The sequence below is a fragment of the Eleutherodactylus coqui genome, chromosome 10 (genome assembly GCF_035609145.1).
Source record: "Eleutherodactylus coqui strain aEleCoq1 chromosome 10, aEleCoq1.hap1, whole genome shotgun sequence".
Taxonomy (NCBI): Eukaryota; Metazoa; Chordata; class Amphibia; order Anura; family Eleutherodactylidae; genus Eleutherodactylus; species Eleutherodactylus coqui.
In genome coordinates this window covers 18298115-18322244 of record NC_089846.1, presented here as the reverse complement: position 1 = coordinate 18322244, position 24130 = coordinate 18298115, and the positions used below count along the sequence as shown (strand labels likewise).

Sequence of the window (24130 nt, the reverse complement as noted above, 5' to 3'; positions counted from 1 at the left end):
GGCACAACTGCAACCAAGGATTGACAAGGATGGGTTTTATGCAACAACAGCGTTGAGCCCCTCCCAACCTCTAGATCATCAAGTAACAAAGATAGTGAATTACACTGTAAAGTCAGAAGCCAGCACCCCGGACGTACAGGTTTGGTTTTCATGCTATTCAAGCCATGAGTGCACAAAGTAACATCACAAGGTGACTTCAGCTTACAGTCCATTCTTAAGATTCGGGCATGCACAGGTCCGCTTTCAGACTTGATGTCAATCCCATTTTTCTGTTTTGTAGGTGGAGAAGGTGACGGTCAGGACACCAGCACAGAGTACACAGAAGTGTCGCTTGACTCTCTGGACCTACGAGTTAAAGAGATCTTGTCTCCCCAGCCTAAAGGTGAGCGTTCAGGACAACTTCACCTGGTGAATAGAGGATGTATTTGCTGGTGGTCTATATCTATGCCCTCTTGTACCCGTGGACATATAGCAAATATTATGACTGCTCCTGGGGTGCAGTGCGATGTTCTTGTTAAAAGCCAACGGAGCAGTTTTGAGGTTGGTTGTATTTGCAGCATTCGAACCCTTGCCCATCAGACAGCGATTCCTTATCTTAGCAATAAGTTATTACTGTCTCTGCCCACTTAAATTTATTGGTGAGCGTCTTTAATGGCCCTTTTACATGGGCTGTCAGTCGTTTGAACGACAGCACGAGCGCTGACCTCACCGCTAAGGTAATCAGCGCTAGTGCAGAGCATTTACGCAGGAAGACTTGCCGCTGGATCGCAGGGTTTTCATTCGCTTCTCGCTCAGCCCTATGTGAAGCACTGAGGAGGGAGCGTTGACACGAAACAAGAAGCTAGCGAGCCAACGATGTGTCTTAAGCTGACTGAAAAGTCAGCTTAACAAACTGAACGACTAGTGAGTGATTTTTTTTCCCCCCGCATTGACACTGAGTGATTAGCGCTCAAGTTCGTTCGCTTGAATGAAATTTGAGCAATAATCGTTACGTGTAAATGGGCCAAAACACTACTACACAGGTGATATGATCTTTATCCTTTCCCCTCCACTGTTCTGCAGCCTGACTGTATCAGCCACATTATGCTCTGGGGAGGGAGTTTGATAATTTTTGGGTCCGCCGCCTGCATCCCAGCAGGAGCTCCCCCCAGGCTTTGGCATTCACTCATCATTATGCCTGTTTCCAGCATGTCATTTTGTTCACCTCCTTTGTGCGCTTCATTGCAATCTCCTGTGATGCCCTCTAGTGGCCGACTCTAATGTACAGGATAAATTACCGTAATTGGCTGAATGATTTCTTTCTGTCACGATTCACTGCTGTTCGTGCAGCACTTCTCATATGAGATGCTTCTCCAGACATCTTTGGAGAATCTTGTTAATTTGGACTCCTCACACCCTCCCGGGGATCTCAGTGTGAAGTGTGCATTGAAATGATCTCTATTCAGTGAAGAATGTATGTACAAACGGCTCAATAAGGGCCCTTTTACATGGGCTGATTAATCCTTCAGATTCCCGCAATGCAACGAGAATCTGAACAATTATCATTCAGTGTAGTAAATGCATGCACAGACTGAATGAGCGATAAGCAAACGAATTATCATTCATCGTTCAGTTTCTGCATGCATAAAAGCTGAACGACAATCAGCCCTTGTAAACAGGTTGTCGTATATCTACGAGCGACTGCCTGTTTACTGTGAATGGGGGTGGGAATTGTTCCGGCTCTCTCCGTCTTCATTCACTCAGTGATGATCGTTCTGTGTAAAGCTACAGTAACTATCATTGCTGGGACAAGCTGTCGGGCATCTACGACCAACTGGACGTCCCATGTAAAAGGGCCCGAAGACGGACGTAACCTCTCACAGGCTGAAAAAAAGGACCAATTAATTTCAGATGTCTATTGCTAAAAAACGGCTTCAGCTGCTATAATTTCGAGTAATTTTGGATCCTAAACATGCACTTAGTTTGGAACCCTGGAGACTTAATTGTGCCCAAAATAGGATTATACAATATTGTTTGCCCAATACCCTTTATTACTCTTCCAAGAATGTTTTGCTATAAACTTTTCTATAAGGATTATCCCGTCAAAGCTAGATGGCACGGGTAGTAGGGTTAGATAGATTGAAGCCCACCCGGAGACTTTGGGATTGTGGGAACAGGACATATGTGAGTAGCTGTGATGTAGAGAAAGTCTCCTATGCTAGAAGCTGTAGTACTATCATAGGAGCTATATCCTAATTAAAATGGGATGCTCTGCTCAGCTTTAGATAATGGGGTGCAAAGTCTAGTTGTCAAGCCCCAGCTCACTATCATCTGATCTCGTCTTAGGAGCTCCAATGGTTTGTGTTGTAGTACCCTTCAGATATAGTTAACAGCATTTTTCAGAGAAATCCCAGAAAATAAGATTTTTGATTAAAATCAATAGGAGCTGCACCTGCAGTTACAAGCATTGGCCACTACATGGGTCGGAGCAGCAGCCTCTGCTCTGTACGCCTATGTGTATCAGCACTGACAATCAGCTCAGGTCCCGAGCGGCAGATCCCAGTGGCTCTTGTTTTGGCTTATAGAGGGAGGTCCTGAGTGTGGGACCTTCCCCATCACCGCCATGATGATGCATAAATTGGGCAAACCTCTGTAATCCTAAAGCCGCATTTAAACTGTTTTATTAACATGGATTTCAGCACTGATTTTGTATCGGAATCCACAATTTTACGTCCCATTGAATTCAATAGAAAACTACAGCGCAGATTGTAAAATCCATGGCATGGAAAAAAAGAATGGGCATATTAATTCTAGATGCAGCAATTGTGCCGGATGGCCACATGTGGATTTGCTCCATTAAATGGGGATGGAATTCTGTGCAGATCTACATGCAAATCCACCACAGAATTTCGAGGCTCGGCCTTGGATTTCTGCTGTGGAATATCGTGACAGATTCACATTGGGAAAATCCGACGTGGATCTGCAAAAATTAAAGTCTGTGAGGAGAGCGCTGTGGGATGCGAAAAATCCAGTATGTCTCGTTTTCATCTTGCTTATAGGTCTTTCTAATGGATCCGAAACGATGGAGGTTGACGGTCTTCAAGGAATCCCTCTATGTAGCTGCCGAATGGAAACTCCCAAAGAGGACGAAGTGACCGCTACAGCTGGAGATCGCTGCATGGCTATCGATAGCACAGACCAAGAGGTAATGAGTTCTTGGGATTCCCCTGAAGCTCCCATGTGTGGGGAAAATGATGAACTTTATGGTACTTTTTGAAATTCTGCTGATGAGCTCCACTGGTCTTCACCACTTCAGCAGTTAGATTCTGGCGCAATGGTGTGATGTCAGTGATGACATCACTGGTGCTGGTCGCCACGGCATCTTGGATCATGAATCAGAATCGGAATCTAAAGCTCTTTTTGGCCCCTTTTATACGGACTGATAACCGCTCAGATTCTTACTGGATCACGGGAATCTGAACAATTATCATTCAGTGTAAATGCTTGTAGCGACTGAACGATAATATGTTTGCTTATTGCTCACCGTTCAGTTTCTGCAGGCATAAAGAAGCCAAACAACGATAGGCCCATGTAAACAGGCAGTCGTCAATCTAGGAATGGAGGCGGATAGCCGGAGCGATCTCTGGCCCGCTTCGCCTCCATTCACCTAGCGATGATCACTCCTGCGTGAAAGCACAGAGGAGCGCCGATTACTTTAAAATCGCACTTGTATGAAAATTGCATGCAAAACCACATGACAGGCAATTGTGATCTGTTACTGTCTGACGTCTGAAGACACTCTGACTGACGCCTGTGCAGCTCCGATGTCGGAAGACGTCCAGCAGGGTATTCTTACTGTATATTGCTGGCTGCTCTCTTGTTGGAGCCCTCTCTGGCATGTCCCATACCGCAGTACTGGCTCTAGCCAGCAGGTTGTGCCATTGTATAATGGCAAAAAAGAGAAAACTCCCTAGGAAACCCTGATTCCAAAATTGGATCGCAAAGGGTTAAATGAACGCTTGGTTTTCCTGTCCATCTTGGAATCGGACAGAACTTGTGCTGGAAAATGGCCCCTGTGAATACAACCTAACTTTAAAACCAGTAATTCCACCGACCTACTGTTTTCGATGTGTGTATGGTATATGTTGGCGTTCGGTCCCACAGCCCTGATCTCCTGGGCTCGCCATGTATAAGTGTGCGTGTGAATGAATGAAAACGGCTATCATCTCTGCTTTGGGACCTGATCGTTCAATACAAGTGTATTAAAAGGGGTCCAAGATTCTTGTGTTGACCCTGTGACTGCAATCGGGACAACATGCAACTCTTTGACATGCACCCTGTCCTGATTTTGCCATGTGTCTAGAGGGGTTGGTGTAAGCTCGTCTAGTCCAGCAGTGTTACCCGTGTGGAGTAGTATGTAGACTTGCCATGCTGTATGATGACTTCTGGGCACACGGGGACGGGCAGTTGCTTCTGATTCTCTAGTAAATGTCAGGTATTACATTGGCTTTATAAGTCTGCTGTAAAAAGGGTAAAAGTCTTGGATATTCATAGGAAGCGGCTTACTGTCCTGTGTTTGCTCTTCGTTCCAGCTGAGCCGGTGTACGAGTGAGGTTATCAAGTATGAGCTGATGAGACCATCTAATAAAGTGCGGCATCTGGTATTGTGTGAGGACCATAGGGGCAAGATGGTGAAGCACCAATGCTGTCCTGGATGTGGATACTTCTGCACAGCCGTAAGTCACACTATAAAAAGCCACATCTGTGTCTGCCGGTTTAGATGACCTTTCCTGATGTGGTGGATCCCAAATATTCACCTTGTACATTCATCCATATTGGCCCGTATTCACATTTATGTTTTCTATATGTCAAGGGTGTTCATCCAGAATATTCCTCAACATATACCTTTTGACATACAGTATCCATAGGCTCCTATGCACCCAGTGTGTGCCAAGAGTGGGGCTTTCCCCCCCCCCCCTTCTTGCTGTATAGGAAAGTATAGTCCGTTGGGGCCTGAACTCTAGGAACCATGTAGTTCAGTGAAATGGCACACTTATCTTTTTTTTTTCCTCTCACCCCCTCTTGCTCGCTCTTCCTGTCCCCTAAGCTACTCAAGCTATTGGAGTCCTTTGCGGTCTTAACACTGAGCTAGATCTATTCAATAGAAGGCTTTCTGTACCCCAAGCATCAAGAGTCAAAGAGCAACAGCCGTCCTCTTCATTCATTTCATATACGTACCGCATCAAGAACAATGCTGGAGACTCTTAGAAGCCTGTATTGTGCCTTTCCTCTGGTGCTGTCTACTATGTGCACTGAATGGCCCCTTAATTACTGACACCGACCCTCTCATAATGGGAGCTTATCTGTATTGAAATTATCCCTGTAGTTTTCTGTAGATCAGTTTCAGTGTGAATCCACATTAGATGGGAAAACCCTGCGATCTGAGCAACTTCCAACGAGGCCTGGCACCCTATAGAGGATGTTGCTAGATTTGCCAGGGCCAGAATTCTACTGCCAACCTCGTGGGATGTTCTTGTGCAACACTGCGGAGAGTAATAACCAAAAAGAGGGGGGAGTGGGCACCACCATGAATAAGGTGGGGTGCTGCTACTGTGCCAATAAACAATATAGGAAAGGAAAGTGACACAATATAAAAAAGCGCACACCCACAATAAAAAGCTGGGAACCAACGGGTCTATTGACCTATAAAAAGGAGCAACCGATCCCAGACTGCAGTCTGCGAATTATCAATCAATCTTCTTTTTGGAAGTGCATCCAGGGACTCCCAAGTGCCTATAAACTTCTCCCAACCATCCCTCTCCTCTACGACCAACTCCTCCATAGACATCCACTCATTAACCCCCTGTACCCTCTCCACTGTTGTCACGGATCTTTTTTCGGCTCTCTTTAAATGGCAACTTCAACAGCAAAATATTGAAAATGCATTTACCTCCCAGCGTATTGGGATTTTTGGTGCTTACCTGTAGTTATGTAGTAGGAACCTTGCTGAGATTCTGTAAGGGGACTCCTGTTGGGAAAGGTGCATTTACACTCAAAGATGAGCGCTCCAAAGATGGCTTTTGAGCGATCATTTTGCATAAACTACTACTCTGTGCTATAGCTTATTAGTATCAATTAGCAGTGTGTGAGCCGCCGGAAGCTGTATTCAGAGAACAGACTACCCGCTGTTCTCTGAATAAATTCCCTCTGTTCTGCCACGGGGCTGACATCTGAGACAATGAACTGAGTGCTCCCCGGGCAGAACACAGCATGCGGTCCTTCTTATAAGCTGTTCTGACGAACGATGGATTTCATCCCGAACTGAAATTCATCGTTCGGCACAAAAGTGAAAGATGGGCTCATTTAGACGCAACGATTATAGCTCAAAAGATGGCTTTTGAGCGAATTTTAAGGTATGTAGTGACTGCTGATTATTGTAACCCGCTTGTAATTGATTTTGCATTTTGAAATCTTTTCAGGGCACATTCATGGAGTGCCAACCTGAAACCAGCATCTCTCACAGATTTCATAAGCTCTGCGCTACTCAAGTCAACAATGCCAGCTACTGTCCACACTGCGGGGAAGAGATTTCCAAGGCTAAGGAGGTCACCATCGCAAAAGCAGATACCACGTCTACTATGTGTACTGCGGCAGATGCTCCTACAGAAGATGTCCCAACCGAAGGTCAAGCAGACACTACAACAGAGAGGTGATTCCCGTCTCAGGGCTATTCTGTATTCCTGTCGCTGCTTCCAACCTCACACGGCTTTCTAGGAAATGCCCTTGCTGTTATGTCTGTACCTTTAGGGAACCAGAGCTGTTCAACACCTTTAGCACAAAACTCATTTTTCATGGAAATTAAACTTTACATAATGCCCACTACAAAGGAAATAAAACCTTACATGAGTATTGCTTAAATCAATATTTATATGGAACGATTATCATTCAGTCTATCGCTGGATTGTGTGAAACTGAATGAAAAGGCCAGCTGCACACGAATGGATTTGCATTGCGGAATCCGCGGTTAGCATCCGCACCGCAGATCTGCAGCAAATACTGTCCATAGCATCGATTTTTTGATTTTTTTGTTTTGTTTTTGGGGATCATAATGGATGTAGCAGAGCTGTGTGTGATATGTGTGGATCAGGATGGATGTAGCACAGCTGTGTGTGTGTGATGTTTGGGGATCAGGATGGATGTAGCAGGGCTGTGTGTGATGTGTGGGGATCAGGATGGGTATAGCAGAGGTGTGTGTCATGTGTGGGGATCAGGATGGATGTAGCAGGGCTATGTGTCATGAGTGGGGATCAGGATGGATGTAGCAGGGCTGTGTGTCATGAGTGGGGATCAGGATGGATGTAGCAGGGCTGTGTGTCATGTGTGGGGATCAGGATGGATGTAGCAGGGCTGTGTGTCATGTGTTGGGATCAGGATGGATGTAGCAGGGCTGTGTGTCATGTGTGGGGATCAGGATGGATGTAGCAGGGCTGTGTGTCATGTGTGGGGATCAGGATGGCTATAGCAGAGGTGTGTGTCGTGTGGGGATCAGGATGGATGTAGCAGGGCTGTGTGAGATGTGTGGGGATCAGGATGGCTATAGCAGAGGTGTGTGTCATGTGTGGGGATCAGGATGGCTGTAGCAGAACTGTGTGTCGTGTGGGGATCAGGATGGCTGTAGCAGAACTGTGTGTCGTGTGGGGATCAGGATGGGTGTAGCAGGGCTGTGTGAGATGTGTGGGGATCAGGATGGCTATAGCAGAGGTGTGTGTCATGTGTGGGGATCAGGATGGCTGTAGCAGAACTGTGTGTCGTGTGGGGATCAGGATGGGTGTATCAGGGCTGTGTGTGAGATGTCTGGAGATCAGGATGGATGTAGTATGTAGTAGAGCTGTGTGTGTGCATGTACCATGCAGCAGAGCTGTGTGGTACATTGCGCCACCAGAAACACTGGTATTATAATTTCCTAACAATTACTAGTAGACCCCTAAGCTACAAGTTGTGCATGTATGGTAAAGCTCATCATGCCTCATGTTTAAGTTGCATTTATGTGGACAGATTATCTGACACAAATGTTCTTTTCCCAATAATTGGCTTGTGTAAATGTGCAAAGGAACAGCCAGCAAATGAGCAGATCATTCTGTACATCTTCCCGTGTGAACGGAGAAATGCACAGCCGACCAGCTGTACGGGGATGAATGATCGTACTGATCAGCCCTATAAAGTCCATTGTCTGCCATGTGTAATTGGCAGTGGATGAGTGCTATTCAACATAGTTTGTTGATTGGTGCTCATTACAGCAGGCCAATTCTCATTTCGTGTAAATGGACTGATTATCACTCAAAATGAGTTCAAACAAACGAAATTGAGCAATAATCGCCCCGTGTAAATGCAAATAGAATCGCTTACTATTGGTTCACTTCTTGTTATTGCTGACTTTCAGTCAGCATAAATAGCTCGGCTGGATCGCCGGATTCTCGCTCGGTGCAGATGCTCCACTCAGCGATTCACATAGAAGCCTGCAGCGAGGAATGCTGCCTGTCGAAACGGTCAACACAAGCGGATAACGACCTTAGCGGTGACGTCCGCGCTCGTGCAGTCATTTAGACATTTGTCGTCCTGTCTAAACGGGATATTACACTGGGGGGGTTTATGTTTCTTTGGCACGTTTCTGGGTTCGGGTCTCACAATTGCTGGATTGGTGATATTTCTCATTGTGACAGAACATTCCTTGCAGGTCCCGAGGCTTGACGACCCAAGCAGTATTGTGTTGTTGATTAGTCAGCGACCGTCACTGATGTATTGTCTCCTTGTGTTTTCTCTGTAGTGATTTCACAGCCCAGAAAGCAGCAGATGACTCAAAGACAGACGTGCCGGCTCCTCAGTCCTGCGAAGTCTCAGAAGCGCATGGCTTAGGGAAATCTCCTGTCTTGTCTCAGGGACCTGTGAAGGAGACTCTGGAGAGCGCTTTACTTGCACTGGACTCAGAAAAGTGAGCCAAGTTCTGTTGTGTTCGTACTTACATTTCTGTGCTGATGCTCATTACAATCACATTTAAATCTATATTCTTTTGACTTGTCATAGAGACAATGTCTCCTCTCTTTCTAGACCTAAGAAACTTCGATTCCATCCCAAACAGCTGTATTTCTCTGCAAGACAAGGCGAGCTGCAGAAAGTGCTGATGATGCTTGGTGAGTTCATACCGTGTTATACCGGACTAGTAAAACTTTTCCAAATAGTGGAAATGCGGAGGGGTCTGCTTTTCTCCCGTGTCCATAGATGTCCGATATTGGCAGTCATGCAGTTACCTGTAACGCTGAACACAACCCATCGACAAGAGTGGCACAGTTTTTGGAATACGCAGCTCTCTTTCCTGGAAACCCTCTATTTTTATTTTATAGGCGGTGGATATTTTTGTGGACCCTGCTGACAATAAGACTAATACTGCTTGTATACGTTAGATTATCAGCAAATGCTGGCTGTTTCATTAATATGTATTGTTGTCTCCCAATTTTCCCCTCTGATGACAGATATTATTCTGCAGAAAGATAAGGCACTGCCCAAACTGTCCGGCGGCTGCTTCTCTCCCTTTCCCAATTGCAATAAACACGTATTTGGCTATAAATAGTTGGAGGGAGATACAATAGTGTTTAACCTACAGCTGTCTTATTAGTATGGGCGGTTGAAGACAGCTGTAGGTTATCTGCAGAACCCCCTCAAAATATGTCAAGAATTTAAAAAGGTTGTCTGAGAAAAAAGTGGTCTTCCAGTGTGTAAACCCAATAAAAAGCTCATCCCCTGCCGCCGCGCCCTGCCTTCCCGCTCATCCCCTGCCGCCGCGCCCTGCCTTCCCGCTCATCCCCTGCCGCCGCGCCCTGCCTTCCCGCTCATCCCCTGCCGCCGCACCCTGCCCTTTCGCTCATCCCCTGCCGCCGCGCCCTGCCCTTTCGCTCATCCCCTGCCGCCGCGCCCTGCCCTTTCGCTCATCCTCTGCCGCCGCGCCCTGCCCTTTCGCTCATCCCCTGCCGCCGCGCCCTGCCCTTTCTCTTATCCCCTGCCGCCGTGCCCTGCCCTCTCGCTCATCCCCTGCCCTCCGCGCCCTGCCTTCCCGCTCATCCCCTGCCCTCCGCGCCCTGCCTTCCCGCTCATCCCCTGCCCTCCGCGCCCTGCCTTCCCGCTCATCCCCTGCCCTCCGCGCCCTGCCTTCCCGCTCATCCCCTGCCCTCCGCGCCCTGCCTTCCCGCTCATCCCCTGCCCTCCGCGCCCTGCCTTCCCGCTCATCCCCTGCCCTCCGCGCCCTGCCTTCCCGCTCATCCCCTGCCCTCCGCGCCCTGCCTTCCCGCTCATCCCCTGCCCTCCGCGCCCTGCCTTCCCGCTCATCCCCTGCCCTCCGCGCCCTGCCTTCCCGCTCATCCTCTGCCCTCCGCGCCCTGCCTTCCCGCTCATCCCCTGCCCTCCGCGCCCTGCCTTCCCGCTCATCCCCTGCCCTCCGCGCCCTGCCTTCCCGCTCATCCCCTGCCCTCCGCGCCCTGCCTTCCCGCTCATCCCCTGCCCTCCGCGCCCTGCCTTCCCGCTCATCCCCTGCCCTCCGCGCCCTGCCTTCCCGCTCATCCCCTGCCCTCCGTGCCCTGCCTTCCCGCTCATCCCCTGCCCTCCTTGCCCTGCCTTACCGCTCATCCCCTGCCCTCCGCGCCCTGCCTTCCCGCTCATCCCCTGCCCTCCGCGCCCCGCCTTCCCGCTCATCCCCTGCCCTCCGCGCCCCGCCTTCCCGCTCATCCCCTGCCCTCCGCGCCCTGCCTTCCTGCTCATCCCCTGCCCTCCGCGCCCTGCCTTCCCGCTCATCCCCTGCCCTCCGCGCCCCGCCTTCCCGCTCATCCCCTGCCCTCCTTGCCCTGCCTTACCGCTCATCCCCTGCCCTCCGCGCCCTGCCTTCCCGCTCATCCCCTGCCCTCCGCGCCCCGCCTTCCCGCTCATCCCCTGCCCTCCGCGCCCTGCCTTCCTGCTCATCCCCTGCCCTCCGCGCCCTGCCTTCCCGCTCATCCCCTGCCCTCCGCGCCCTGCCTTCCCGCTCATCCCCTGCCCTCCGCGCCCTGCCTTCCCGCTCATCCCCTGCCCTCCGCGCCCTGCCTTCCCGCTCATCCCCTGCCCTCCGCGCCCTGCCTTCCCGCTCATCCCCTGCCCTCCGCGCCCTGTCCTCCCGCTCATCCCCTGCCTTCTGCGCCCTGCCTTCCCGCTCATCCCCTGCCCTCCGCGCCCTGCCTTCCAGCTCATCCCCTGCCCTCCGCGCCCTGCCCCTCCCGCTCATCCCCTGCCCTCCGCGCCCTGCCTTACCGCTCATCCCCTGCCCTCCGCGCCCTGCCTTCCCGCTCATCCCCTGCCCTCCGCGCCCCGCCTTCCCGCTCATCCCCTGCCCTCCGCGCCCTGCCTTCCCGCTCATCCCCTGCCCTCCGCGCCCTGCCTTCCCGCTCATCCCCTGCCCTCCGCGCCCTGCCTTCCCGCTCATCCCCTGCCCTCCGCGCCCTGCCCTCCGCGCCCTGCCTTCCCGCTCATCCCCTGCCCTCCGCGCCCTGCCTTCCCGCTCATCCCCTGCCCTCCGCGCCCTGCCTTCCCGCTCATCCCCTGCCCTCCGCGCCCTGCCTTCCCGCTCATCCCCTGCCCTCCTTGCCCTGCCTTACCGCTCATCCCCTGCCCTCCGCGCCCTGCCTTCCCGCTCATCCCCTGCCCTCCGCGCCCCGCCTTCCCGCTCATCCCCTGCCCTCCGCGCCCTGCCTTCCCGCTCATCCCCTGCCCTCCGCGCCATGCCTTCCCGCTCATCCCCTGCCCTCCGCGCCCTGCCTTCCCGCTCATCCCCTGCCCTCCGCGCCCTGTCCTCCCGCTCATCCCCTGCCTTCTGCGCCCTGCCTTCCCGCTCATCCCCTGCCCTCCGCGCCCTGCCTTCCAGCTCATCCCCTGCCCTCCGCGCCCTGCCCCTCCCGCTCATCCCCTGCCCTCCGCGCCCTGCCCCTCCCGCTCATCCCCTGCCGCCTCGCCCTGCCCCTCCCGCTCATCCCCTGCCGCCTCGCCCTGCCCCTCCCGCTCATCCCCTGCCGCCGGCTCTGTCTCTGCTGTGTTGATGGTTTACAGGCTGCAGTCAGCTGAGCACTGACATTGGCTACAGCAGCTTATTTGCAGACGGGTCAGGCTGACTGCAGACTGTAAAAATGTCAGCAGGGAAACCGGAGCCGTCTGTAGAGGAGGAACAGGGAGAGGTATCAACTCGATGAGCTTTATATTATGTTTACACACTCGGGGACCTTTTGGGGAAACCTTTCTCAGACAACCCCTTTAATTAAGAAAAAAATATATTTCCTTTTTTGTCCTTAGAATCTGTGCCAGTCCTGTCCTTGTACTGTGACCAGCATGGCAGCTCCGTTTTTATTTTACGGTAGCCTTTCACCAGTTTTCACCTTTGTAAATTATCAGGAAATTAGTGTTCAAAACAAATATCTTTTATGGCCCAATTAGTCCCACGTATCTTTTGTAATTAAAGTGATTTTCCAGGACTTTAAAAAAAGAAAAAAATATATATAGTTAAAATGGTGTAAAATAAAGAAAAAAATAAGCTCTCACTCCAGCGGCTGTGGTAGCCACATCTCGAAATCCGGTAGAAGTAGTGGGTGGTCACGTGCCGTACGATCACAGGCTTCGGTGTCCATGGAAGAACCACTGCTGAAGCCTGGGATTGGCGAGTCGTCACGTGCGCCATGAACAGCACACAGCCATCCGCCAGCTTATGACTGTGCCAGCCGTAGAGATGGGAAAGCCTGAAAGAAGAAAGGAAAAATTGGGAAAAAGCTTAAATACCAGGTCATAGTACAGTATTTATCATTGGTAAAAAAAAACATATTCTTCACACTTCTGTTTTTTTCAATTTTTCAGGAAAAAAATTTCTTTTGAAAAAAGAAAAAAATGAAGAAAAAAAAACTTTTCTCAATTTTTCCTTCCCCCCCCCCCCCCAGGCCTTCCTAGCCAGCCGCCCCAAAGTCTTCCCTGTAACCCAGCCTCTCACTCTTTGATGTGGATGATGACCCCTGTGCCATCTATGGCGATGTCCTGGACGTCAGAGTGGCACATGCGCCGTTACTTTAGCCCTTTTGTAGACACTCATCGGCTCTGACGTTCAGGATATCAACATCTTCACTGGCCTGTGGATGGCGAAGGGGACGTCATTCACCTCAGTCAGTGGGCGAGAGGCTGGGTTACAGAGAATACTTTGGAGTGGCTGGCACAGTCTGGGGGACGCCCACCGGGCCGTTCAGCTCTAATTAGCATTTGCTGCAGGATTTTTAAACCAATAATTGCAAAATGTATTCTGGACTAATTAGGGCATAATAATTACTTGTATTGAATGCTAATATCCTGACCCATAGCATGGATGATGGTCTGGACCAGTGACAGATGAGCGCATTTCGGCCACATTTATGGATCTGTAATACAGATGAATGTCCCAGCCTGACTGCAGGTATCCTGATCCGAAATACGAGCATCATCGGAATCGCAGTTCATGTCAGGGTACCAGTTGGGATCCTCGCTGTGTTATGTGGTTGAAATATGCCGTCTGTCACCGGCCTTACAAGGCCAAACCTGCTGGCTGCTTTCCCTTTAAGTGTGTAAGGTTAACCTGCAATACCAGACATGGACAAGAGTGGCGCTGCTTCTGAACTGAGACCTTTTTGTTAAATCTCCTATAGCCTCAGCATTTTCTAACTTGCAATGAATGGTCCTGTCTATACGCAGGACCGGACTTGGTTGGACGCAGGCAGTAATATTAGACTTGTAGCAAGGGTGAATGTGGTAGCACAGTGAGGTCTGCATAAGCTTTTACTAAACTAATAACCATTGAGCCCATGAAGCCGCCTCCGTATGACCTTACTAATGTGTCTTCAGATTGTGACTAGATGTTTGTATCCCCACTCTAGCAGGGAATCGTGAAAGGTTTGTTGCTCTGCCAGCCTCCTCCTGGATAAAATAAGTTCTGAATTCCCAGAGCTGCAGATATCATACAAACGTGGGCTGCTGCCTATTCTAGGCCGGCGAGTACACAGGGATGTGCTGATGTATGCAGTATTCTGCGCCTGCTAATGAGGTCTCTGTAGCTGCAGCAGAAAAATAAAAGAGAATTTCAGATGTGCCGGAGAATTTACTTTTGAACAGCGCCAGGGGCTGACCCAACAACCCAGCTGGGGAACAGACTCCTTTATCACCGTGCCCTCCTATTCCTGGCACTATTTGGGTGATTTGTGGCCATGCATAATTTCTCTAAACTTGCGTGTGCGTAAACCTGTTGGGGGTGATGTGCCGCAGGGACGGGCGGAAGCTCTGCGCACATTAACTGGAAGAGAATCCTTAACCTAAACCTCCACTTCTAAGGAGCGGAAAACAAGGGCACGAGCCGCTTACAGCGCTGCCGCTTAGAAAGTGTTGGATGTCCTCATCCGCGATCCTTTCTAAAATAATTGACTCATTTGCATCTTGTACTACATATCCCAGCATGCTACATGAGCCAAGAACTTATTGGTCCGCTCTCCTCCCTCCTTGCCAAAAATTTCGCCCCCCCTACATCCCTCACCATTAGCAGCGAATGTCTAGGCTACGTTTTAGTATATCTTTATAGTGTCTGCTTTTCTGAAACAGCTCCAAAAGGGAACCTGTCAGCATTTCCAAAAGGGAACCTGTCAGCATTTCCAAAATACTGAAGTAGAGCTGCTTCCAAAACCTACTTGGTTATGGATTCTGTAGAAAACAGACCTGGAGAAGTAGCATTTTAGGTTTTCCACCTCCGCATGCTAATGGATGCTGACCAGTTCAGTGGGCATGCCGGACCGCGTCTGCTGCACAGAGTTTGTCTAATAAACATTCCCCTCGTCATCCACAGGGCGGTCGAAATCTTGCACATGCGTCAGTTAATTGCTGACTGTTGCATGCACAGATGAGTGCCCAAAAAAGGGCAAAAGGGTCTGTGCATGTACCAGTCTGTGATCATGTACCAGTCTGTGATCATGTACCAGTCGCTCTCTGCATGACGTTTCCTATGTCATCCACATCACAAGGACTGGGACAAACTCAGGGTAGTAGAGATGGTCCTACCTGACCAGTTGGCATCTAATAGCCTGCAGCACGGGAAATTTTAAAACACTACTTCTCATGGTATACATTCTACAGGAACCCTAACCAAACAGATTTCGGAAGCTGCAGTACTTCAGTGTTCTGTTGTTGTAGGCGGGTTTTAAATCCTCAGAAGGGCTGACCAGTTTCCTTTAAAAGATAACTTGCTTTCTGCCTGCAGCCACCACTAGGGGGAGCTCACTGCATACGGGTTTATTATTGAGTTCAATGTGCTCTATAACAATATACTGTAAGCCGCTGAGCTCAGTCTGGTAGTTGCTGCAGGCAGCCAGCGTGTTCCCGCTTAATGCTGCTTCTGCGGGGAATTTGGAGCTCTAACTATACAGATATATTCGGGAATTAATCTTGGTAGATATTTAGGACCTAAAATCCCTGGAGTTAAAAGGTGTGAATTTGCGATAAGCTCAGAGAGTAGCTCTTAAAACAACCCTCTAGTTTTGGAACAGACCTCTGTACCAGGACCGGAAAGAAGGGAGCCCATTACCTGCGACAGTTCTTTTCTGCCATCCATCTGATCTGCTGGTTCCAGACTCCTCTTTCCACTGTCCAAGAAGGCCAGCACACTCTTCAGACTACTTAATCCCCACAGTGTATTAGTAATGTTAACTAGCAATGCATTATACCTGCTCTCTGATTGGCCAGAGCTTGTCACATGATCAGCACTGGCCAACCAGAGAACCGTGCGCAGTGGATGAAAACAGGGCCTGGAATTGGCATATCAGATGGGTGGCAGAGAAGAGCTACTGTTGGTAATGTACGCCTCTCCCCCTCCTGTCCCAGAGCAGAATCTGGTCCAGAAACCAGAGGCTAGCTTTAACCCTTTGCAATCCAATTTTGGATTCATGGTTTCCTAGGGGGCTTCCTCTTTCTGCCATTATAGAATGGCGCCATCTGCTGGCTAGAGCCAGTACTGCGGTATGGGACATGCTGGAGAGGCCCCCAACAGCAGAGCGGCCAGTAATCTACAGTAAGAATACCCTGACGGACGTCTTCCGACATTGAAGCTGTATAGCCTTCAATCAGAATGTCTTCAGCCGTCAGACAGTGGATTGGAAAGGGTTAAGGATTGTTCTGTTTGCAGCTTTCAGGACAGGATACGGAGGTTATTGTGGTTGAGGTGAAACTTGTGTTTTTTCTGAACGTCTCCTCATTATCTATATTTTTCATTTTTAAGTGGATGGGATCGATCCCAACTTCAAGATGGAGCAGCACGGTAAGAGGACCCCCTTACACGCTGCAGCAGAGATGGGACACACCGATATCTGCCACTTGCTTGTTCAGGTAAGCGTTGCGTCGCCATCTTTATTCTAAGGACTGCGCCACTTTCTAGATTGTTATATACCCTTACACCATGATTTCTAGTGACTCTGCGCCCGTCAGTTTAAAAAAAAAAATCTTACATAGGTTTAAAATATCTTTACAGTTGTGCGAACTCCGAGGTCTAGAGCCACTGTGATGAGTGAAGATATGATGTTGGCTGCCTGCAGTCACCACTAGGGGGAGTTTACTGCATACTGTGTATACATTAAATGCAATAATAGCACAGTATGCAGTGAGCTCCCCCTACTGGTTGCCACTGCCAGAATGCTATCTTTTAACTCTGGCGGAATGAAATGGAGCTTTGAATCAGAAAAGTGAAGCCCTAACCTGTTATAAAGATGAAGAAATGTATCTGCACACAATTCTGGACCTAAAACCAACAGAATGAAGAAAGGTGGAAATTCACTTTAAAGGGGGGTTCCAGGCCTGAACTATTAATGACCTATCATCTGGGATAGACCATCAATAGTTGATCATTAAGGGTCAACTGCTTGAGCCAGAGGTGTCAACCACTAGTGTACTGAGCCAGAGGTGTTGCTGAAAGCACACAGCTCCGTATACACTGCGGTAGCCCATGATGGTATTGCAGTTGCGGTTTCCAGTCACTTGAATGGGAACTTTGTGTGCAGTACTGTCCTGGGCCACAACAGTTTGTACAGAGCTGTCTGTTTCCAGCAGTATATACGATCCTGCGATCAGCTGATTGGCCAGAGTTCAGGATGGCAGCGGATCCCCACTGATCGGCTGTGGATGACCTGTCGTGAGGATAGGTCATCAGTAGTTCAAGCCTGGAAAACCTATTTTAAAGCATCACTGTTAAGTCCATAAGGATTGTGAAAGCGCTGTTCAATTTGGCGACTGTGTAGCAGTTGTACTGCGATTTGAGTGTGGAGGGATCATGTTTTTGGATACTGGAAAATCTCCTTTAAATAAAGACATTTTATTGACACTCTTGCAGGCTGGCGCGAACTTGGACAATTGCTCCGAGGATCAGCGAACTCCATTGATGGATACTTCTGAGAACAATCACCTGGAGACTGTGAAGTATCTTGTAAAGGCCGGAGCATTGTTGGACCCCAAGGTGAACATTGTAACATAGTGTGTAAATGCCTATTTACACGTAACGATTATCGCTCAAAATTCATCAAAAGACCGAAAATGAACAATAATTGTTACATGTAAATGCGGGCATCATGCACTTTTCATTTCAACTATGATTTTAAGGTGAACTAAAAATCCATGGTTTAGCTACCGGAGATAAAGCAAACACATTGATCTCTCAGTAGACTGCAGGCTGTTATCTCTGCGGGGAGCAGGCAGATAACATTGTGAGGCAGGCAGCCATGATGAGAACAATGCAACTGTGTGCACAGCTGGGACGTGTGATTAATCACACGCTGGGCTCTGCAAACAGCTCCTAGAGGCCCCTTTACATGCAAATGAAATCTAAAGTGTTAATGGCCATTAACACTTCATGCAAAAAGATCGCTAAATCTTTCAATCTTCTAGTCGTTTGAAAAATTAACTTTGTATGTAAAAGGGCCTTAAGGCTGAAAAAAAAAATATATATATATCCATCCAGTTTAGCCTATTTACCCCCAGAGGAAGGCAAAAACCTCCATGAGGTAGAAGCCAATTTTCCTCATTTCAGGGGAAAAAACATTCTTTTCCAACTCCAGTCTGGCAATCTGAATAAATCCTGAGGACCCTTCTGAAGTAATCAGTGACTATAACATGTCACTGATTAGAAGGCGTCCAGGCCCCTCTTATACTGTGAGAATAATGGAGCTGTGTGCAGAGCTCAGACCACATGCTGTGCTCTGCAGGCAGCTCCCGGAGGCCCTTTTACACACAAACGAAGCTAATACAGTGCTAATAGACATTGGTGTCCATTAACACTTTATGCAAAACGATCGCTAAAACTGTCAATCTTTCAATTGTTTGAAAATTTGTCTTTGCGTGAAAATGGGCCTTTACAAAGTCCGGGGACACTTAGCAACGCCTCCAACCTTCATCTATTCTTAGCTGTTCGCCACCATAATTGATGCAACACTTCCTAGTATAGTATATTGAATAGTGACTTGTTACCATATTGTGCCCTTATGCCGCTTCATTGCCCGTTTTAGACCACAATCATAAGAGCCTGGCTAACGCTGCAACCCCTCTAATTATCGGTGGCCTCTAATTCTTCGTTTCTGTATTTTGATGCCTGGTTTTAGGACGCTGAAGGCTCCACCTGTTTGCATTTGGCCGCAAAGAAAGGTCACTATGATGTGGTGAAGCACCTGCTCACCAGTGATCAAATGGATGTCAACTGCCAGGTAACTCCGCAGGACATAAATAAGCGGATGACTCCACCATTAATGAGTTCGCGGCTCCTGTGAGGCCGCCTGCTGTTTGTTTTTTTAGTTTTGTCTTTTACCTTCTTTGTCTTCTTGTAATTATCTTGCAATCAATTGTACAGCACAATGACATGCTTCCCATTCTTCAAGTGATTACCTGCAGAGGCAGTTCAAATCACACCCCCAGTGCGACAATAGGTCCTCCACCCACTTTTTGTCTAATTAGCATATCTGAGATGTTGTTATATTCCCCAGGTATCCTTGCCTCAATCTGTTAATACATTCAGTGGTTGTATATACTGTTTGCATTGTTGGTCCATAGGACAGATCAATATGGCCTGTACTGCAAAGCTGTCCATACACCAAAAGGTACTTTTACACGGGTCAATATTCACCTGAGTAATCAATCAAAGGAGCATTTATGGCTACTGTCATCCATGTAAACATGTGACCCAACAGGGCAAGTGACTTAAGGATTGCTCACTTCTTGCTTGGTTTTTAACTGCCCTAAAAACCAAGCAAGTGTTGGCCTGTGTGAACAGGTAGTCCATCTATGAATGGCGGCCTGTGTGAACAGGTAGTCCATCTATGAATGGCGGCCTGTGTGAACAGGTAGTCCATCTATGAATGGCGGCCTGTGTGAACAGGTAGTCCATCTATGAATGGCGGCCTGTGTGAACAGGTAGTCCATCTATGAATGGCGGCCTGCGTGAACAGGTAGTCCATCTATGAATGGCGGCCTGTGTGAACAGGTAGTCCATCTATGAATGGCGGCCTGCGTGAACAGGTAGTCCATCTATGAATGGCGGCCTGTGTGAACAGGTGGTCCATCTATGAATGGCGGCCTGTGTGAACAGGTGGTCCATCTATGAATGGCGGCCTGTGTGAACAGGTGGTCCATCTATGAATGGCGGCCTGTGTGAACAGGTGGTCCATCTATGAATGGCGGCCTGCGTGAACAGGTAGTCCATCTATGAATGACGGCCTGCGTGAACAGCTAGTCCATCTATGAATGGCGGCCTGCGTGAACAGCTAGTCCATCTATGAATGGCGGCCTGCGTGAACAGGTAGTCCATCTATGAATGCCGGCCTGCGTGAACAGGTAGTCCATCTATGAATGATGGCCTGTTTACTCTCAATGGAGACTGGCAGCGATCATCACTACTGTGTGAAAGGAGTGATAATAGTTGGGAAGGCTGTTGGTCGCTTAAGTGCCTGACAGTTGTCCTGTGCAAAAGTACCCTTATATAGCTGTTGGCCAAGTGGGCATGTGTTCTCAATGGGGCAAGGGGTAAGCTGCTGCCAGACACCGCTGGCAGTGGATTATCTCCTTTGATAACAAAAGAATCGGACATGTTGAAATCCAACATGCCTAATCCTCTGGGGAGAGTCCAGACATCCCCATGCACATTAATGGTCATCCGAATGCACTGATTTTGGTTCATCTAATATATATGGGCACCTTTTGAAGAGGTTCTCCATCAGTAAATACTAATGCCGTATGCCTACAAGATGCTATCAATGTCTGATCTGTAAGGGGCCAACCCCTAGACAGCTTCTTGATCAGGTGCTGTTGCATTCTAGGGCTCAGTGAGGTCCTAGAAGTAACATCCACACTAATGAAATGTTCAAGGGGTTGTACCCAGATTACACGTTTTACTCTATCCACAGAATAGGGGATACCTTGCTGATCGGTGGAGTATTAACCACTGAGAAGAATCCCCAGAATGGTACTCCTGGGTTCCCCATCCTCGTCACTGTGGGGTTACTGCACCCTCTGCAGTGAGAAGGAGACTGGATGGAGCACTTGTTATGCAAGCACACCGACGCTCCATTCACTTTCAGTGGGACTGCAGAGACATCTGGGTGGCAAACGCTTGGGTATTTCCATTGGCACCATTGAAATGAATAGAGCGCTGACTGCACATGCTTGGCCAGCGCTCCATTCATCCTGATGCCCATGCAGTGGAAGACGCAACCATCACAGTGACAGTCAGAGGGGGACACGGGACCTTGTTTTTGATAACTGTGGGGGTCTCGGTGGTTAGAGCCCACCAATCAGCAAGGTATCCCCTACCCACAGTATAGGGGATAACTTGTAATCTTGATGCAACCCCTTTTAGGAAGATATGATATCAGGGTCATAAATATTGATGGCAAATAATTGAGGAAAAAACCCATTTTAAAGGGGCTGTGCCATGATTGGAAGTTATCACCTATCCACAGGAGACGGGATGCCTTTCAGATCTTTGAGGATCCTTCCCATCTTGGAGCCCCAGCACCGCCCCTCCATTCATTTTAATTGGACTGTCAGGTATAGCCAAGAGCTTAAACTCCAGCGGCTCCATGGAAATGTATGGAGCTGTGGTGCATATGTGTGACCATCACTGCCGTCCTTTCAGGATGCGCCAGAGCCTGGTTCTCTCTATCGGTGGGGGTCTCAGCAGTTAGACCCCACCACTCTGGAAGTTTTATATGGGTAACCTTCACTCACGACACAACCCTTTGAATGTTGATCAGACGCATCCTCTGACTGCGGACAGGTGGGTTCCCAGTGCCTCATTCTTTACTTCTCCCCCAGGATGATGGAGGCTGGACCCCAATGATTTGGGCTACAGAGTACAAGCATGTGGAGCTAGTTAAACTGTTACATTCCAGTGGAGCTGACCTCAACATCCAGGACAATGTGAGTCTGATGCGGTCTCTGACCATCAGTGTGCTTTATAATCGTACGGCCGTCCGTTATCAGTAAGTGCTGTCCAGTTTAGGAAAGTGGGAATGGCAGTAACGAGGGGTCCTAGACTGGTCGTACGCGTAGACCTAGCGTTCTGTCCTAACGTGCTTATGTCATGTTGTCCCGCTAAGATATATTAAACCTGTTTGATTTCCTTTAATTCCTTCATTAATCGTTCCACTGATGCTCCGCCTCCTACCTGATTGTATATAGGATAATTCTACATAGAACTCTTATCATGTAAATGCATTATATATCTTGTAATGATCTTCGGTTACAGCTTGTCTTATACTCCACAGCTGTATTTACAGTTCTGTGAGCTTCAGAGCTGAAATGTCCCAGCATCCCCTGCTTGTTCAGTGTCTACTCAGAATTTGCTCAAATAATTTGTACGCTGGAAGGTGGCGTCTTTACACCAGGCACTAGAGTAAGAAAAACCAACTACTGCCCCTCGCATTGTAAGAGGTCAGCTAAACTGTTAGGGGTTGTTTGACAGCAAGCTTGCTGACTGTATCCTAGAGTAACCAGCAGGATAGTGAGTGCAGCTCTGGAGTATAATACAGGACAAGTAATGTATGTACACAGTGACTCCACCAGCAGAATAGTGAGTGCAGCTCTGGAGTACAGAATGTAACTCAGGAGCAGTACAGGATAAGTAATGTATGTACACAGTGACTCCACCAGCAGAATAGTGAGCGCAGCTCTAGAGTACAGAATGTAACTCAGGAGCAGTACAGGATAAGTAATGTATGTACACAGTGACTCCACCAGCAGAATAGTGAGTGCAGCTCTGGAGTATAACACAGGATGTAACTCAGGATCAGTACAGGATAAGTAATGTATGTACACAGTGACTCCACCAGCAGAATAGTGAGTGCAGCTCTGGGGTATAATACAGGATGTAACTCAGGATCAGTACAGGATAAGTAATGTATGTACACAGTGACTCCACCAGCAGAATAGTGAGTGCAGCTCTGGGGTATAATACAGGATGTAACTCAGGATCAGTACAGGATAAGTAATATATGTACACCGTGACTCCACCAGCAGAATAGTGAGTGCAGCTCTGGAGTATAATACAGGGCAAGTAATGTATGTACATAGTGAGTGCAGCTCTGGAGTATAATACAGCATGTAACTCAGGATCAGTACAGGATAAGTAATGTATGTACACAGTGACTCCACCAGCAGAATAGTGAGTGCAGCTCTGGAGTATAATACAGGATGTAACTCAGGATTAGTACAGGATAAGTAATGTATGTACACAGTGACCACCAGCAGAATAGTGAGTGCAGCTCTGGAGTATAACACAGTATGTAACTCAGGATCAGTACAGGATAAGTATTGTATGTACACAGTGAGTGCAGCTCTGGAGTATAATACAGGATGTAACCCAGGATCAGTACAGGATAATGTATGTACACAGTGACTGCAGCAGCAGAATAGTGAGTGCAGCTCTGGAGTATAATGTAATGTATTTACTAAGTAACCCTTCTATTGAAATTAAATCTATATGTAAATTGTAAAACAAGGTTGAAAAGTGGACAAGGCATTAAAGGCACCCACAACTAAGATCTCCATCTTTTCTGCCTCCGTCTTAGGAGGAGAACATCTGCCTGCACTGGGCGGCGTTTGCAGGATCTGTTGAAATTGCTCAGATCCTTCTGGACTCTAAATGTGACCTCAAAGCTGTCAATATCCACGGAGATTCCCCTCTGCACATCGCTGCTCGGGAAAACCGATATGAATGTGTCACGTAAGTCACAGCTCGCTGCTTACTTCTCCTTAATTGCACAGTGCCACAAATGGGTCCGCTCCTTTGGGGTTTGATATGTAGTGACTGGTAAAAAGTCAAAGCCACTTGTAATATAATGTCTTTATCATGAGGACCTGTTGCTTCATAACTCACCAGATCTAAAGGGGTTGTCTAACCTCATTGTGGGGTTTTAGCCTGCTTGGAAGACACTTACCTGTGATTTCTGCTTCAGGCTTTTCTTGACTCACGGTGCTGAGGTTAGCCTGAAAAACAAGGAGGGTGAAACCCCGCTGGAATGTTGTAGCCCAAACTCTGAAGTCTGGACCGCTCTCAAGAAGAGCATCAACTCCTCTGAGAAGCCAAAACAAGAGATCGTAATGAACAGGTAAGTCGCTCCAGTTCTTCCTTGACTTTCCCTTTTTTTTGACTTGTCCCTTTTTAGTTTTGGGTGAGCATTGTTTGCATTTTTGTCAAAGGGACATATCCAGGGGCTACGAGAACGTCTCAATACCCTGCATCAACGGTGAAGACTCCGAACCTTGCCCCATCAATTACAAGTATGTCTCCCAGAACTGCGTGACCTCCCCGCTTAACGTGGACCGAAATATTACCCATCTTCAGGTAAGGCCGCTGGAGACAGCGCCCTCTACAGACAGAGCTCTGCTGTACTAGACCTTTTCTGCTGCAGGATATAACCCGTGAACCTTTCTTCTCTTTAGTACTGTGTGTGTATAGACGACTGTTCCTCTAGTAACTGTATGTGCGGCCAGCTGAGCATGCGGTGTTGGTATGATAAGGTAGGTGTGCCCACTAATCTACATATTATTATACATTGCT

At 48.4% G+C, this 24130-nt stretch overlaps 1 protein-coding gene across 8 annotated transcripts in view; it reads left to right on the top strand.

Moving 5' to 3' along the window:
- Positions 1–24130, top strand: part of EHMT1 (euchromatic histone lysine methyltransferase 1) — a 108660-nt gene that overhangs the window by 73585 nt on the left and 10945 nt on the right. For 7 of the 8 annotated variants that reach the window (XM_066580428.1, XM_066580427.1, XM_066580432.1 and 4 more), the window contains exons 9-22: positions 281–382; positions 3039–3184; positions 4572–4715; positions 6459–6688; positions 8804–8968; positions 9061–9167; positions 16316–16422; positions 17420–17542; positions 18681–18782; positions 21385–21489; positions 23139–23293; positions 23526–23678; positions 23770–23914; positions 24013–24090. In XM_066580428.1, coding sequence (XP_066436525.1) covers positions 281–382; positions 3039–3184; positions 4572–4715; positions 6459–6688; positions 8804–8968; positions 9061–9167; positions 16316–16422; positions 17420–17542; positions 18681–18782; positions 21385–21489; positions 23139–23293; positions 23526–23678; positions 23770–23914; positions 24013–24090 — 1862 coding nt within the window. The remainder of the gene's footprint in view (positions 1–280; positions 383–3038; positions 3185–4571; positions 4716–6458; positions 6689–8803; positions 8969–9060; positions 9168–16315; positions 16423–17419; positions 17543–18680; positions 18783–21384; positions 21490–23138; positions 23294–23525; positions 23679–23769; positions 23915–24012; positions 24091–24130) is intronic. The other variant, XM_066580426.1, reaches the window with a different exon arrangement.